This window comes from Podarcis vaucheri (assembly GCF_965113315.1).
Source record: "Podarcis vaucheri genome assembly, chromosome: 1".
Classification (NCBI taxonomy): Eukaryota; Metazoa; Chordata; class Lepidosauria; order Squamata; family Lacertidae; genus Podarcis; species Podarcis vaucheri.
Genome location: NC_138759.1, coordinates 101683212 through 101696596, shown reverse-complemented (window position 1 = coordinate 101696596; position 13385 = coordinate 101683212). Strand labels below are relative to the sequence as shown.

Here is a 13385-nt window from a genome sequence, read left to right as displayed (position 1 = left end):
ACAAGCAAAAATAGGTAGTAAAAGCAGGACACTTATATGATTGACAAGGATGTTCTACTACACAAGGCCCTGTGAATGAATAAGAACTATAGAACGAAAGTTTCTGCTGGAGGCTTGTTCCTATGTTAGGCAAGTCTTGCCATAGAGGATATGTAAAGAGAGGAGGCACCAGTTTACATTATCTTCTGTATGATTTGTTATGTGGAAAACCCAGTGCAAAAATAACTTATAAGTGCCCTACCTTCCATGCGTATAAAGTTGTGGGATTTCAACTGGCCAGCTGTCAACCACGTAAAGTTGAATCTTCACAATGCAAGTAAGCTGCGAGTTACCTGCGTTATCTAAACTTGTCCAGCAAATTGTGTATTGCATAAAACATTTAAAATGTGATTCATATACAGTAGTTTGGGGTTTCTTCCAACAAGCTGGTCACAATACATGGCTTGTGGTTCGAGGACCCAACCCCCGCGTAGAGAAAATAAAGACACAAGGACACGTGATATATGGTTAATGGGCAAGAAAAGGCCACAACTTTTATTGGTTACAGCAATGAAAAGGTATTGGCTTAGGCATTGGATCGAAGCAAGTGGGTTATTCACCAGTAGGTGGAGCCTGTTGATGCTAATCCAACTATAGGCTCACCCCTGCTGTCACCGAGGGTCGTGCCAAGGCCTCCCGCCAAGCAGGCATCGGACGGAATACACGACCCCCAGATTCCTTTAACGGAATACCCCTAAAAATTGAAGGCATAAGCGATGGCCACACCTAGCACTTCGACACACCACAACACATTATTCCAATGCCTAACCTACCCACCAATACCAAAGCACAAGTTGTGACGATTGCTATGAGGTAGGCGAAAAAACCAAAAAGCCCAATGCCAAATGGAAAAACTCCTACCAGGCCCCCTAGCCAACCAGGGCGACCAACCTAAGGTCCACAGCAAGGCCAAAAACCTAAGCCCTAGCTAAAGGGAGTGGAGGGTGAGTGACTTCCCGATGAGGCGACGACGAAGAATGAGGCCGGGGAAAGGCTGTCGCTGCAGCAAAAGGCTGCTGAACACGCCCCCCCCCAGCGGCACCTGGTTGGGTGCCCACCGAGGGGGCGTGAGCGCCAGCCAGGTGAGCTGGAAGCAGGGGGCCACGCCCCCTGCTAGGCAGAGCTCGGGCTCCCGACCACAACCCCTCCCCTCTCTTTCAGGGAGGAGAGTCTTTATTGCAGTTAAGACCTGTCTTCGAAGCTAGCATAGTGTGCTCCAGATGTTGAGGACTATCATCCCTGACCCTTGGTCATGCTGGCTGGGGCAATGGAAGTTGGAGTTCACAACATTAGGAGGACACGGCATTGGCTATTCCTGCCTTAGAGCTATAAACACTTTGGTTGTGAATATAGCAATTTGTTTATTTTATTCAAAACAAAATACTTAGATCTTTCATCCAGATGGTTAGCCTATCATTGAGTAAAAGCTGAGTAAAGCAATATAATAAAATAGCAACAAAATAGTAGGGCTGAATAAGGACATAAAGACAATAACTGGTCTGCTATCCCAACCAAACACCTTCCAAAACAGCAAGGAACATTATCCTTTCAAAAATTATATTTTAATACCTATTTACTGTGAATGCTCTCACATTTAAATACCTGGAATAGTTGCATCCTGTAAGCACATACAACTTCCTGCAGTTTATTGAAAATTTATGAGCAGTTGCAACAAGTGGATGTCATGAAGCTAATCAAAGTGAATCAGAATGGAAGACAAATCTGGGTGTTTTCTTCCAGAGGCAAGCAAATCTCTACAGTGAATTGTCGTTGCTTATCTGTTCCAGTTTAGGATATTGTCAGTCTTGTTGTTTTAAATGATGGTCCTAAGGAGGATGGCAACTTGCCAGACCTCTCCAGGAGGAATGTGAGTTAACACGTATAGATTAGGTGTCAACATGTGACTGACACAACCTCTAATGATGTGAATTATTATTTAGTTCCAGTTTTATGATGTTTGTGTTGGTGCATGGCCTTACTGCATGATATTCTCCTGAGACAAATTCTAGTTCAGGGGTGGGAGTGTGCCAAACATAGACTTTTATATTCCAAATCACAAGCCTGTTGTCTTCACCTTTGTTTTCACCAACTATGATCAGCACTTTAAAAAATTTCAATTACTGCAGTTCAATATTGAATATACCATTTCCCTTGTCATAAACCTGGGAGGATGTGCAAAGCCCTCTTTGGGAGGTATCATTCAGTACCATTATCCAATATGAATTTCTTGGACACACAGCCATACATTTTCATCATTATACAGAAAGAATACAGCAATCATTCTTGAATTTCATTTATTTTTATTTTCCCTTAACTTTTAATACTAGTTTGTTGCTGCAAATGTTCATTTTTAGTTTTATGCCTGAGAAAGATTATTGTATCCTTTTAGAGCCTACATCTTTTAAAAAACAGCAATACAATACTATATTTTCAGTGTGGAACTGGAGTCTGTGTTGTATAAAAGCTAGATAGTTAAGTTTCTATTTCAGATTCATACCCCTGCTTAGTTTATAATCTAACTTCTCTAGCCTAACTTCATCTGACTTCATCAGGGTAATTCCAGTTCAAATCTTCACAAATTAATCTGTTCGGAGATCTGAGGAGATAAGAGAATTTATATAGGGGAAGGTGGCCTGACTTCCTAACTCAAATACCCTCCAACATTTCTCTGAGGAAAATAGGGATGTCCAGTGCTATTTTTCTAGAAAAAGAGGCTAGAACTCAACTCATTCTCTTAGATAGCAGTGGTGCCCACCTGAGAGGTGCTGGAACTGAGTTCTGGTGAGTTCCAACTGGAAAAAAAGCCCTGGGGACATCCTATTCCATGCCCCTCCAACATTTCTCTCATGAAAATAGGGGCATCCTAAGGAAAAGTGGGCCATTCTAGGATCAAATAAGAAACCAGGATGGCTTCTGTCAATCCAGGACTGTCCCTTGGAGGGTCTGAATTCAGCAGAGCCATTGGCCAGTTCCCATGGTACACTTTCTGGATGGACCAGCTGTCCTGGTGATGCACAGAATAGGGAAGCTATGTTTTCCTCTGGGGTTTGAGGATCATGGTCTCTGATATAGTTTCTTCAAGAACCTCTCTCAGCCTGTTCATTCCAGGGTGGAAGTTCAGACCAGATTTAGACTTCATACTGTTACAAAAGCCTGACGCCCATCCCTCTCTCTGCCAAGCCATGGCAAGAGCGCATGGGATTTCAGGCACCCACACAGGGTCTCTGTACCTTGGGAGAATAGAAGACACTGTGCATTAAGAAATAGGGGTTATTTGCCTATTTACACCCTCAGTCTGTAGGGAGGGGGTCCTGATCTTGCAGCATGGCCCAGAGCACTGTAGACAGTCCTTCCTTTACCCTCTCCAAGATGGATCTCTCCCTTACTTACTTACTTCCTCCTCCTCCTTCCCAGAAACACCTTGCCGTCCCCCAGAGCAGTTACCCTGGCAATCTTTCCAACCCCTGTCCCTGTTCACACCTCAAGGCGGTTCTCTTGCAGTGGCAACGACCTTCAATGGCTCTCTATTGTTCCCTTAACCTAGCTCGGTCACGCTGATTTGAGTAACCCAGCCCAGGAATTCCTAGTCTGGCACAGCCCTGCACTTTGTTTTAACCCATCCCCCGTTAATCAAAACCCTGGCATTTATTAATTTATAGGTTTTGCCACAAATCTCTAACAATACCTTTCTGTCACTCTCCACAGCTAGCATTGCACCTCCTCTTTCCTGTCCAATTTGAGTACACTCATGGGTCCTTCTGAAGCAGGCAAAAATGAGTGACGTGCTCAAATCACAACTAAAAACTGGCTTATTTCTCTCTCTCTCTCTCTCTCTCTCTCTCTCTCTCTCTCACACACACACACACACACACACACACACCTTCCTTCACAACCTAATCTTAAATGTAAGGTGGCTCGTCATTACTGAATCTTCTTCCAATGCAATGAAAGTGGGATTAGCACTCCAGGTTGGAATCTATATCAACTGATATAATTCCTGAAAGGAATTGTTGGGTATATTTTAATGTGTTCATTTTTATTTGTTAATTAACCATTCTCTTCTTTCCTTAATGTTTGTTCTGTTAATGTTTTCCAGATCCTAATGATTCACCTCCAGTTCTTTTGGTTGCAAGCTCTGATACTATTGAGGTCCTATATCTAAATGGAACTAAATCATCCACCCTTGGCTTTGTGAAAGGAACTGGAATTCAGACATTGGATTTTATATACAACATGAACACAGTTTGTTGGATTGAATCAAGGGAATCTTCAAGTCAGCTGAAATGCGTCGAGACATCAAAAACTGGCATGCTAACAGATGAATGGATAATAAGCACTATTCCTTATCTTCACAGTAAGTATTTTAAGTTTGAGAAAGTAACTTCAAGCAAAATGATAAGAAGAGCCTCTGTCTTTTCAGCAAACTTTCTTACAGATTTAATGTTATTATATAAACGTTATTTAGAGTGGCATCTTACTGTAGTAATCAGGGGAGATAAGGCCATATAATTGTCATATCTTAAGCCCTGCCCATGGAAACAATGTAAGCAGAGAGGTTTAGACGTGGTTAGGAACGTCTCTAAATTTCTTCCCAGTTTGGGTGTGTGAGAGGGGAAGTTGGATGAATCCAAGCCATTTCCTAGTTTTCCCTTTTTCGACATATTGATGTCAGTGCTCCTTTTGTTGGGACAGGATGTCAGAGGCTTCAGCAGTCATAGGAAAGGGAAATCTGACATTGCTTTTCCCTTTTCTTATATTGGTGCTCTGTGAAGTCAGAGAGGGCTATCCAACAAATCCTTTTGCACCTGGGACTTCCTCACAGGTGACACCCTTATTTATCTTCCTTCATAAATCTGGTCTTTTCACCGACTGAAGTCTTAGAATACGGCAGTGTACAAATTTAAATAAACAAGCTGTGTTTGCTATTGGGTATAGTTTTATTTTTTGTTCGGAAACAATGAATGCCTTTTAAAAATTGGGAGTGGATATGAACAATATTAGATTCTTTGTCTTTAGAGAAAAGGCAACTTGAGGCTTTTTGATTTGAAGACTGTTATGATGGCTATGAATTTGAACATTTATTCTTGGATTGGAAAGTTCACTCTAAGCAAGTGGAACAGAATTACTTTAAGCATAGGCAAGTTGTCATTGTGCAATTCTTCTGAGTCACTTTGAAAACAAAGTCATTTAATGCTTTGAAGGAATTTAATAAAGGCAGTAAGGGCATTAATGTATGAGAAGGTTGGGCTGTCCTGTCACCATGTATAAGCTGTTCATTTTATCAATATGTCACAGAGCAGCTGGAGTTTGATGAGATGGTCTATGCATTTCACCATGACGGTTCTGGAGTTGATGCTAAAGTCTGAATATTCCTTGCATGCATAATTACATAAACACTCCATCACACCATATAAGCAAAAATAATGAACTAATTGGAGAGTGCTTGAATATTTGTCCCTGTATGTTGTTCCAGAGAAGTCTTTCTGGGCTTTTCTTCAACTTGTTTTCAGACCATGCACCAGCATTGCCTTGCATTCTGCTCTCCATACCCATCAAAATAAAAATGACAACCTTATTTCCATTGTATTTCACTTTGAAAATCCATAATAATGGAAATTAAAGTAAGCAAAAAACTCCCAAAAACTTCCTCCTCTCTTTAATATGTACTCAGGTTTTGCTCATTCACAAAGGAAATTGATTATAAGCAAAAGAAAGATGGGTGAAAATGCACGTAATAAGCCATTGAGATCAAGAGTACGGCTCAATAACTGACACCTGAAAATGTTTAACAAAGCATGAATAGCCTGCATGTGCAATGCAGAGCTAAAATGAGTGCAAAATTGCCTCGTTATTTATCCTGAAACTTTCTCAATAACTGAACAACGGTCCATTTTCAAGCCCTGTAATATATGTCTCTTTCCTGTAGAATCCTTAATGGGTAAAAACTAAAATCTGCCTGGTTAAATGGGAAAAGAAAGTGTGTAGTAATTTAACATCTTCAGTTAAAAGGAGACAAGTCCTTCCTAAGTGGTCACTTTCTACATCATATGAAATTGAATATCTTAGAAATAATGCAAATTGTTGCTGTGATTATCTGCCCACCACATACATGCTGATTAAGTATGGTGTTGCAGAAGTCAATGAGACTTCAACGAAAGGCACACACCCTTTTATAAGTATATGAAACTATTGATTTCAATTTTTTTTTAAAGCAAAATTCTCATCGAGGTTCTAAGTACGTAATAGCTGGCACTACTGCTCAGAGAACTGATGTATAGAATTTCAGAATCCTGCTAAGTCTTGGATCTAGGACAAGGAACAGGCCATAGCAGCCTGAATGTTTGACAGTAGGCTAGGCTTAGGGGAGCTGCATTATTTGGTTGTCTTTACTTTCTTTTTATATTTTATTGAAAATTTTATGATGAATTAAAGTAAATGAGGAAAAATAAGAAAGAAAGAAATACATAAAAAACAAAGCAAAGGAGAACAATAATAATGAAGTTAACAATAACATGTAATTAAGATTGCAGAACTACAGTGGTACCTCGGGTTACATATGCTTCAGGTTACATATGCTTCAGGTTACAGGCTCTGCTAACCCAGAAATATTACCTCGGGTTAAGAACTTTGCTTCAGGATGAGAACAGAAATCGTGCAGCAGCAGCGCAGCGGCAGTAGAAGGCCCCATTAGCTAAAGTGGTGCTTCAGGTTAAGAACAGTTTCAGGTTAAGAACAGACCTCCAGAACGAATTAAGTTCTTAACCCGAGGTACCACTGTATGTAGCATATATGTAAGTAGATAAACTTATTATTTCCCTCAGTTCAGGAGTCAACTATGTTTTCGATAAAGATGTTCCAAATATCATTAAATTTGTCCATATGTAATCTTTGTCTGAAAGCGATCCATTCATAGGTTGCAAGAGTTGTCACGTTGTCTATCCATTGATCAAAGGGAGCATATTTTTATCCTTCCAATGTCTTTTTGCAGATGTAAGGGCACGGAGAATCCATTTACATTGACTGATTGTCAAGCTCCATATATTAGATATATAGCTTTAAATGACGAAACTTTTAACGCTTTCCCCAAAATAGTATTTATACACCCTAGTATTTCCCCCAAAAAACTTGCAAACACTGAACACTGTATAAACATGTTTCAAAGAAGCATTTTCCATATTGCATCTCCAACAGCATGTTGTTGTTTATAGACCATGCTAAGCAATCGTGGGGATGCGGGTGGCGCTGTGGGTTAAACCACAGAGCCTAGGACTTGCCGATCAGAAGGTTGGCGGTTCAAATCCTCGCAACGGGGTGAGCTCCTGTTGCTTGGTCCAGGCTCCTGCCAACCTAGCAGTTCGAAAGCACATCAAAGTGCAAGTAGATAAATAGGTACCGGAAGGTAAACGGTGTTTCCGTATGCTGCTCTGGTTCGCCAGAAGCGGCTTTGTCATGCTGGCCACATGACCCAGAGTCGGCCACAACTGGACCTAATGGTCAGGGGTCCCTTTACCTTTACCTAAGCAATCGTGATGGAGTCCAATAAACTCAAAAGAAAATCTTTTGTTGTATGAGACATAGTTTGTAATCTAATGACACTTTAGAAATGGAGGCTAGTACATTATGCCATTGTTTAACTAAGATGGGGCTCATTAATTCTTTATTCCATTCATTTATCAAAGTCTGTGTGTCAAATTGATTATTAGACACTAATTAGCTATAAAAAGTAATAGCTTTTTTTTAGCCTCTAAGATTTTGGATAGTGTGTAAAACACAAAAGTTTTTCAGTTGAGAACGGTACATATGAGGCATTACCATGGTGAGAGGATCTGTTTTGACTGGCAAAGTGGAATACGGTCTGCATGAGTGCAGATGCAGTTCTGGGGAGAGGGGGAGAGAGAGAGACAGAGAGAGAGAAATTCAATAGGGAACAATGTACAATAACCAGGATCGGAACTGGAACTAAACCACCCTTTCCCAACCTGGTGCCCTCAAGATATTTTGAAGTAAACATGACCCTTTGCCCTTTGCTAGGGCTGATGGGAGTTGTAGTTCACAAACATATGGAAAACACCAGGTTTCCAATCCAAACTAGCTGCTTTGGTGGAGGAGAATCTATAGGTCTGAACGATGGGATACAAATGGAATAAAACTAAATAATATATGAACAATTCAAACTATTTAATTGCAAATATTTGCAACTTCGTATGTTTGCTATTTTGAATAACAGTCCTAAACATGCAATATACTTAAGAGAGGCAAGGGAGTAGCCACAAAGCTCTTTGCTAAATTTCAAAGCAACTGTTGTGAAGGAAACACTGTATAATTTCCATTACAAGGTATACAGATGCAAAGCATATATTATTGAAAATAGCAGCGTGAAGAGGTGCAATGAGATTCACACCCAGCTGATAGGCAGAGGCAGGGAATGACAGTAGCCAGTGCCAGCCAGAGTAGAATTGAGAGCTTCGTTTGTTCCCAGGAAATGTTGTTCCTATAGCTCCTACTCCCATGGTTCTTGGAAATTTAATAGGAGATGCGTTGGCTCAAACTTCTACACTTGCCCCCACCCTCCATGTGAAGGAGAGCTGAAAGTGACGGTGTGAATCACATCAACCTAAGTTTAATTCTTGTAACAACTTTTTTTTTTTTTTGCTATGACTGAATGCATAAAATTAAGTGCATTTCTTTCCTTAGTAGCCAAGGAATAACTGTGCAATATTGGATAAGCTTCTTTAATTGGCTTATTAAATATTCCTGATGGATCAACAAGATGATCGTTATTGGATGCTTTTCTGCTGATAATGTTTACTCAGTTTTATTTTTATCTGATTTAGCATGCCTAATTGATGCTCACTGTTTTCTGTATTGCCACATCAGCGCAAAACACTGCCGTACCCATTTGTAAAATGTTTCACATTGAAAGCTTCCAAAATAGACATTAATATTTTGGGCTTTTTCACCCATGTTTGAGAAGCTAAAAACTAGCACTAAATATCTAATGACAGCTAGGAAATGTTGATTTCTGAGAAGAACATAGGTGAATTTAGGGAAAAGGAGAAAAAGTGCATTTTTAACACTATTGCAATTGCCACTTACTTGTGTATTGTAAATCTGTCCATACCTAACTAATAACACAAAAAAGTTTGTTTATTGTCTCTGTAAATAGTATGTGGCTTTAAGCCTATGTGCATTTTAAAAGTCCTAATTTAAGTAGGAGAATGCTTTGCAATTTCAAGTAGTGTGAATCAATGTTGTTTGCTTAGCAATTCCTCCCCCCAGCCCCCAATGCCAGCCTGGCACAATAAAGCCTGAAATATGAATTCCCTTTTAAGAAGCTGACTATAATAAATAGATTTTATATTATCCCTGGAGAAGCATATTTGAGGACCTGCACTCAGAGTATTAAAACATTCTACCTTTTCCCCCAAGTCATTTTCTTAATAACTTTTTACTAGAAAGTCAATCCATATTTTATTAAAATATTGTATACAACTTAAAAATTTTAATTACCCACTGCTTAGCATCTTTATGGGATAACATAAAAATGGCAGCATTAATTTTGAAGAACAGAAGCTATTTCCCCCCCCCCACTGAACTTCATGACATAGAGAAAAAGCAGAGTGTAAACTAGAATTCCAATGAGAACGTGGAGGGAGCTTACACGATGCCTTGGAAAGAGACAATTGGAAACAGCCAAAGCATGTAGGGTAGCGTAATCATACCATATATCCCCTTTAATAGCTTGGTTGATGGCACATCAATTGATGCTAAATTATGCTTTAATTTTAAGTTTAGCAGCAGATTACTTAACTACTTTGAAGTAAATAACCAGTTTTGATTTACTGTCTGCAAAGATTTATAGTACGCTTTTTGAATGTGCCGTTAAAAGAAAGAGAGTGTTACGGCTGTTGTACCTCTATAAATCTGCCTTCATTGTTCTGCAGAGGTGCCAAACAGCTGAGACCCTATTGCAAATTTACAATCATTTGGCAACACCACTAAAAATCAGTAAAGCAGAAATGGGAGATGGGACCATTTTCTGTTCTTACCCTTTGATTGTGCCTGAAATTGGCAGCAAAAACAGTCAGCCACTTAAAAAACAATCAAGAAGGACATTATTTCATTTGTAGTGGTCACAGAGTATGAAAAATGAGTATTTTATAATATTTTGTTCCCTTTTTAGATGTGGTCAGTATGGAGCAATTTACAGCAAGAACAAATTAAGCAGCCTGTCTTAGTATTGTTTTAAAATCAGTGCTATATGTATCTACACAAAATTAAATCCCATTGAGTTCAATGGGACTTCTTCCCAGGTGATTGTACAAGTTTGCTTTAGAACAGAAGATGGAACAGTAACTAAAAAACTATCTTAGTCTAGTAGAAGTTAGCTTGCAGGGGTAGGAAAGATAAGGAGCAGGACCACCAGTCAGATCCAAGTCCCCACCCCTGAAATAAGTGATAAGAGACAATGGATATATTTACACTAACCCGATGTTAGGTAAATAAAACAAATATGTTCTTTCTGTAGGATGCATACATAAATACGTGTGTGTGTGTGTGTGTGTGCATGCTAAGGGACGTTTTGGAACTTTTAGATTTCCTAAAGCGAGTTAGATAAATATATTTTGGCAGCTGTTTATAGCAGTCTGAAAACAAAGACTTCATTAATCAGGACATGATGCAAACTTACATGATGCAAATTTAGAGGGAACAGAATGATATAACTCTATCCCATTGCTGAAAGAAGACCAAATCTAGATAGGTCCAAAGCTATTGAAGAAATGGGCTACTGGGATGTATTAGAGCTGGGATAGATTGACATATTTTTCAATGGAGGGAAAGTAAGAAATGGGTTCCCCCATGGATCTGTTCATTCTCAAACTGGTCGATGAGCTTCATTCATGGTGACTTTTTTGTGCTGTGCAAGTGGAAAATAAGCCAATCAGTCTCCAGGATTGGTGACAGCTAGGCACTATGGCCTGGAGACAGTTCCCAGCCTTGCTGGAGATAATTGGAGACCTTGGCCAGTTGCTGAAGGAGAGGTCCTGGTCTGGAATAAGAACTTTGCTAGGGTATGAAATTTTATTTATTTATATTTATTAAATTTGTATACCGCCCTTCATCTGAATATCACAGGTTGGTTCACATTAGAAAAATACAGAATAAAGACACAAAATTCAAACAACAAAACAAAAGCAAAACAAACCAATAACTGCTCTCCCACAGACAGAGAATGTTAATCAGCCAAACGCTTGGTTGAAGAGAATGGCTGCTTACCCAGTACAAGGGTGGGTGGTGGTTGTGACCTGGTGCAGCGCTTCCCTCATCCCCTCAAAACCACACCATCTTTACTCCGGCCGTTGGCTCCCAGTTCAAATTTTGGCCAATCCATGGCAGCTGGGGTGGGGTGGGGCAATGGAATGGACCGCACAGCAGGAGTCTTCACTCTGGTCTGCTTCACAAGTGCTTAAAGGGGCAGGCCGCACTTCTTGCCTGGCGCCTAAAGATGTGTAACAAAGGTGCCAGGTGAGCCTCCTTCGGAAGAGCATTCCACAAATGGGGAGCCACCCAAAAAGCCGCAGTTTTTCTGGTTTGTGAGTTGATTTTGTCACAAACTTTATATGTTGGCAGGAGGTGCATTGGGCAGACTCCATAGTCTAATAAGGGGACGCCACGTAAGGCTTCAGATCAAACTCAAGGAGCTGAGGCTGGCAGCCACACTCTCAAGTTGCAGGTGATGCCCACTGGATTAGCACATGTCATGGTGGGACTATTTGCCCTGCAGCTCCTTCCTGCTGCCCAGCTGGCAGCCTGTGGAAGAGACACTGAATGCCAATGCATTCTTATTTCTGTGGAGCAACTGCCTTCTTATTCTGCTTGTGGCCTTTACAGAGGTATGTGAATAGCCACTTTAGGACAGCAGCATGCAATACCTTTAGTCTGATCCAGCAGGCTCGTTGTGTTCTAGCCTGAAAAATAATTTGACAGTCTTCTGAAGGATAGCATCTAGTTTAGCATCCTGCTTCCCACAGTTGCTAACCAGATACCTCTGAAAAGCCTAGACCTAAGGACTACCCCTTTTTATGCTATTTCAGTAAGAAATGATAACCCACTTTTCCTTTGTTACTAGCCAAAAAATTATTTCAAAAGCAAAGTATTCGTAGTGATGAGTATACAGGACCCACTTTCCCGGTCTATGATACTAGAGAGAAATCATCTTGTATGAAAACATTTATACTTATATATTGAGAACAGAATTTACTTTGCCACTGGCATAAACTTTACTTTTATTCCTACAGTTCTGAACAATTCTACAATCACCTGATGGCATGCATCTTATTTTTTACATGAGAATATTGTTATAGAACCCTCTGTTGCTCTATGTACATCACAATATACCAGGCAGAATGAAATCTATCTCAATTGACAGCAGGGTTGTGAATGTTATTTTCAGTTCCATGTTGAGGGTGCTAGTCTTTGGCTTTTGTTGAACCAGAAATCAACAACCCTAACAGGAAAGAGAAAATAACATTCACAGCTCTTATTCCACTATAGAGCAATTTCACAAGGACTGGTATGAAACTTCTTGAATTGGGATAAGATCTGTGAAAACCAAGCATCTTCACATGTTACAAACAAAACAAACTATATTTCCCTTGATAATTGCCATTTAGATTGCTCTTCTAGACATTTTTTAAATGGATTTTTTTTGTCCTTGGCAGCTAAGACAGTTGGTAAAATATGCTAACTAGATCAGTGCTCTGGAAGCTGAATATTCTGTGATGCTTAAAATATATACAGGGGATTACCTGCTAGTAAAGAATTGTTACTATACTAACGAAGTGGTGTCAAAATCCTTTAGCATGTTAAGGGCATACTCCAGGCATGTGTTTATGGCTAGCACATGTGCTACTCTGTACAGAGGCAAAAAGAAATTGAAATACAGTGATACAATGCTATAGGGAGGAATGTACATTAGGGGCAATGTTTTCAAACACCATCTGGTAGTGATAGTTGGTTGTCAGTTCAATATATTTAATTACTAAGGATGCTGTGTTGATCTTACCAAAGGTGATACGAAGGCTTTTGCTATGCAAGGCATGGGGTGTAGGAAGGAGTGGGGGTGGGGGTGGGCCGCCCTGGGTGCCCTCACTGAGGGGGGTGACATTCGGCACGCCACCTGCCCGTGACTCCCAAGCCTACCCCAAGCCATCGGGGTAAGGGGGGAGCTGCGCTGCTTTGCCGGCGGCATTCCCCCCTTCCCCCTTCATTTTGACAGCTTGGGGGAGGCTTGGGAGTCGCTGTCGGGCAGCACACCGAATGTCCACTATGGGCAGCTCTTTCAG

At 40.4% G+C, this 13385-nt stretch overlaps 1 protein-coding gene across 3 annotated transcripts in view; it reads left to right on the top strand.

Annotated features, from left to right (window-relative positions):
• The window catches only part of LRP1B (LDL receptor related protein 1B), a 768212-nt gene that overhangs the window by 450926 nt on the left and 303901 nt on the right, over positions 1-13385 (top strand). For all 3 annotated transcript variants that reach the window (XM_082196914.1, XM_082196915.1, XM_082196913.1), the window contains one exon: positions 4136-4393. In XM_082196914.1, coding sequence (XP_082053040.1) covers positions 4136-4393 — 258 coding nt within the window. The remainder of the gene's footprint in view (positions 1-4135; positions 4394-13385) is intronic.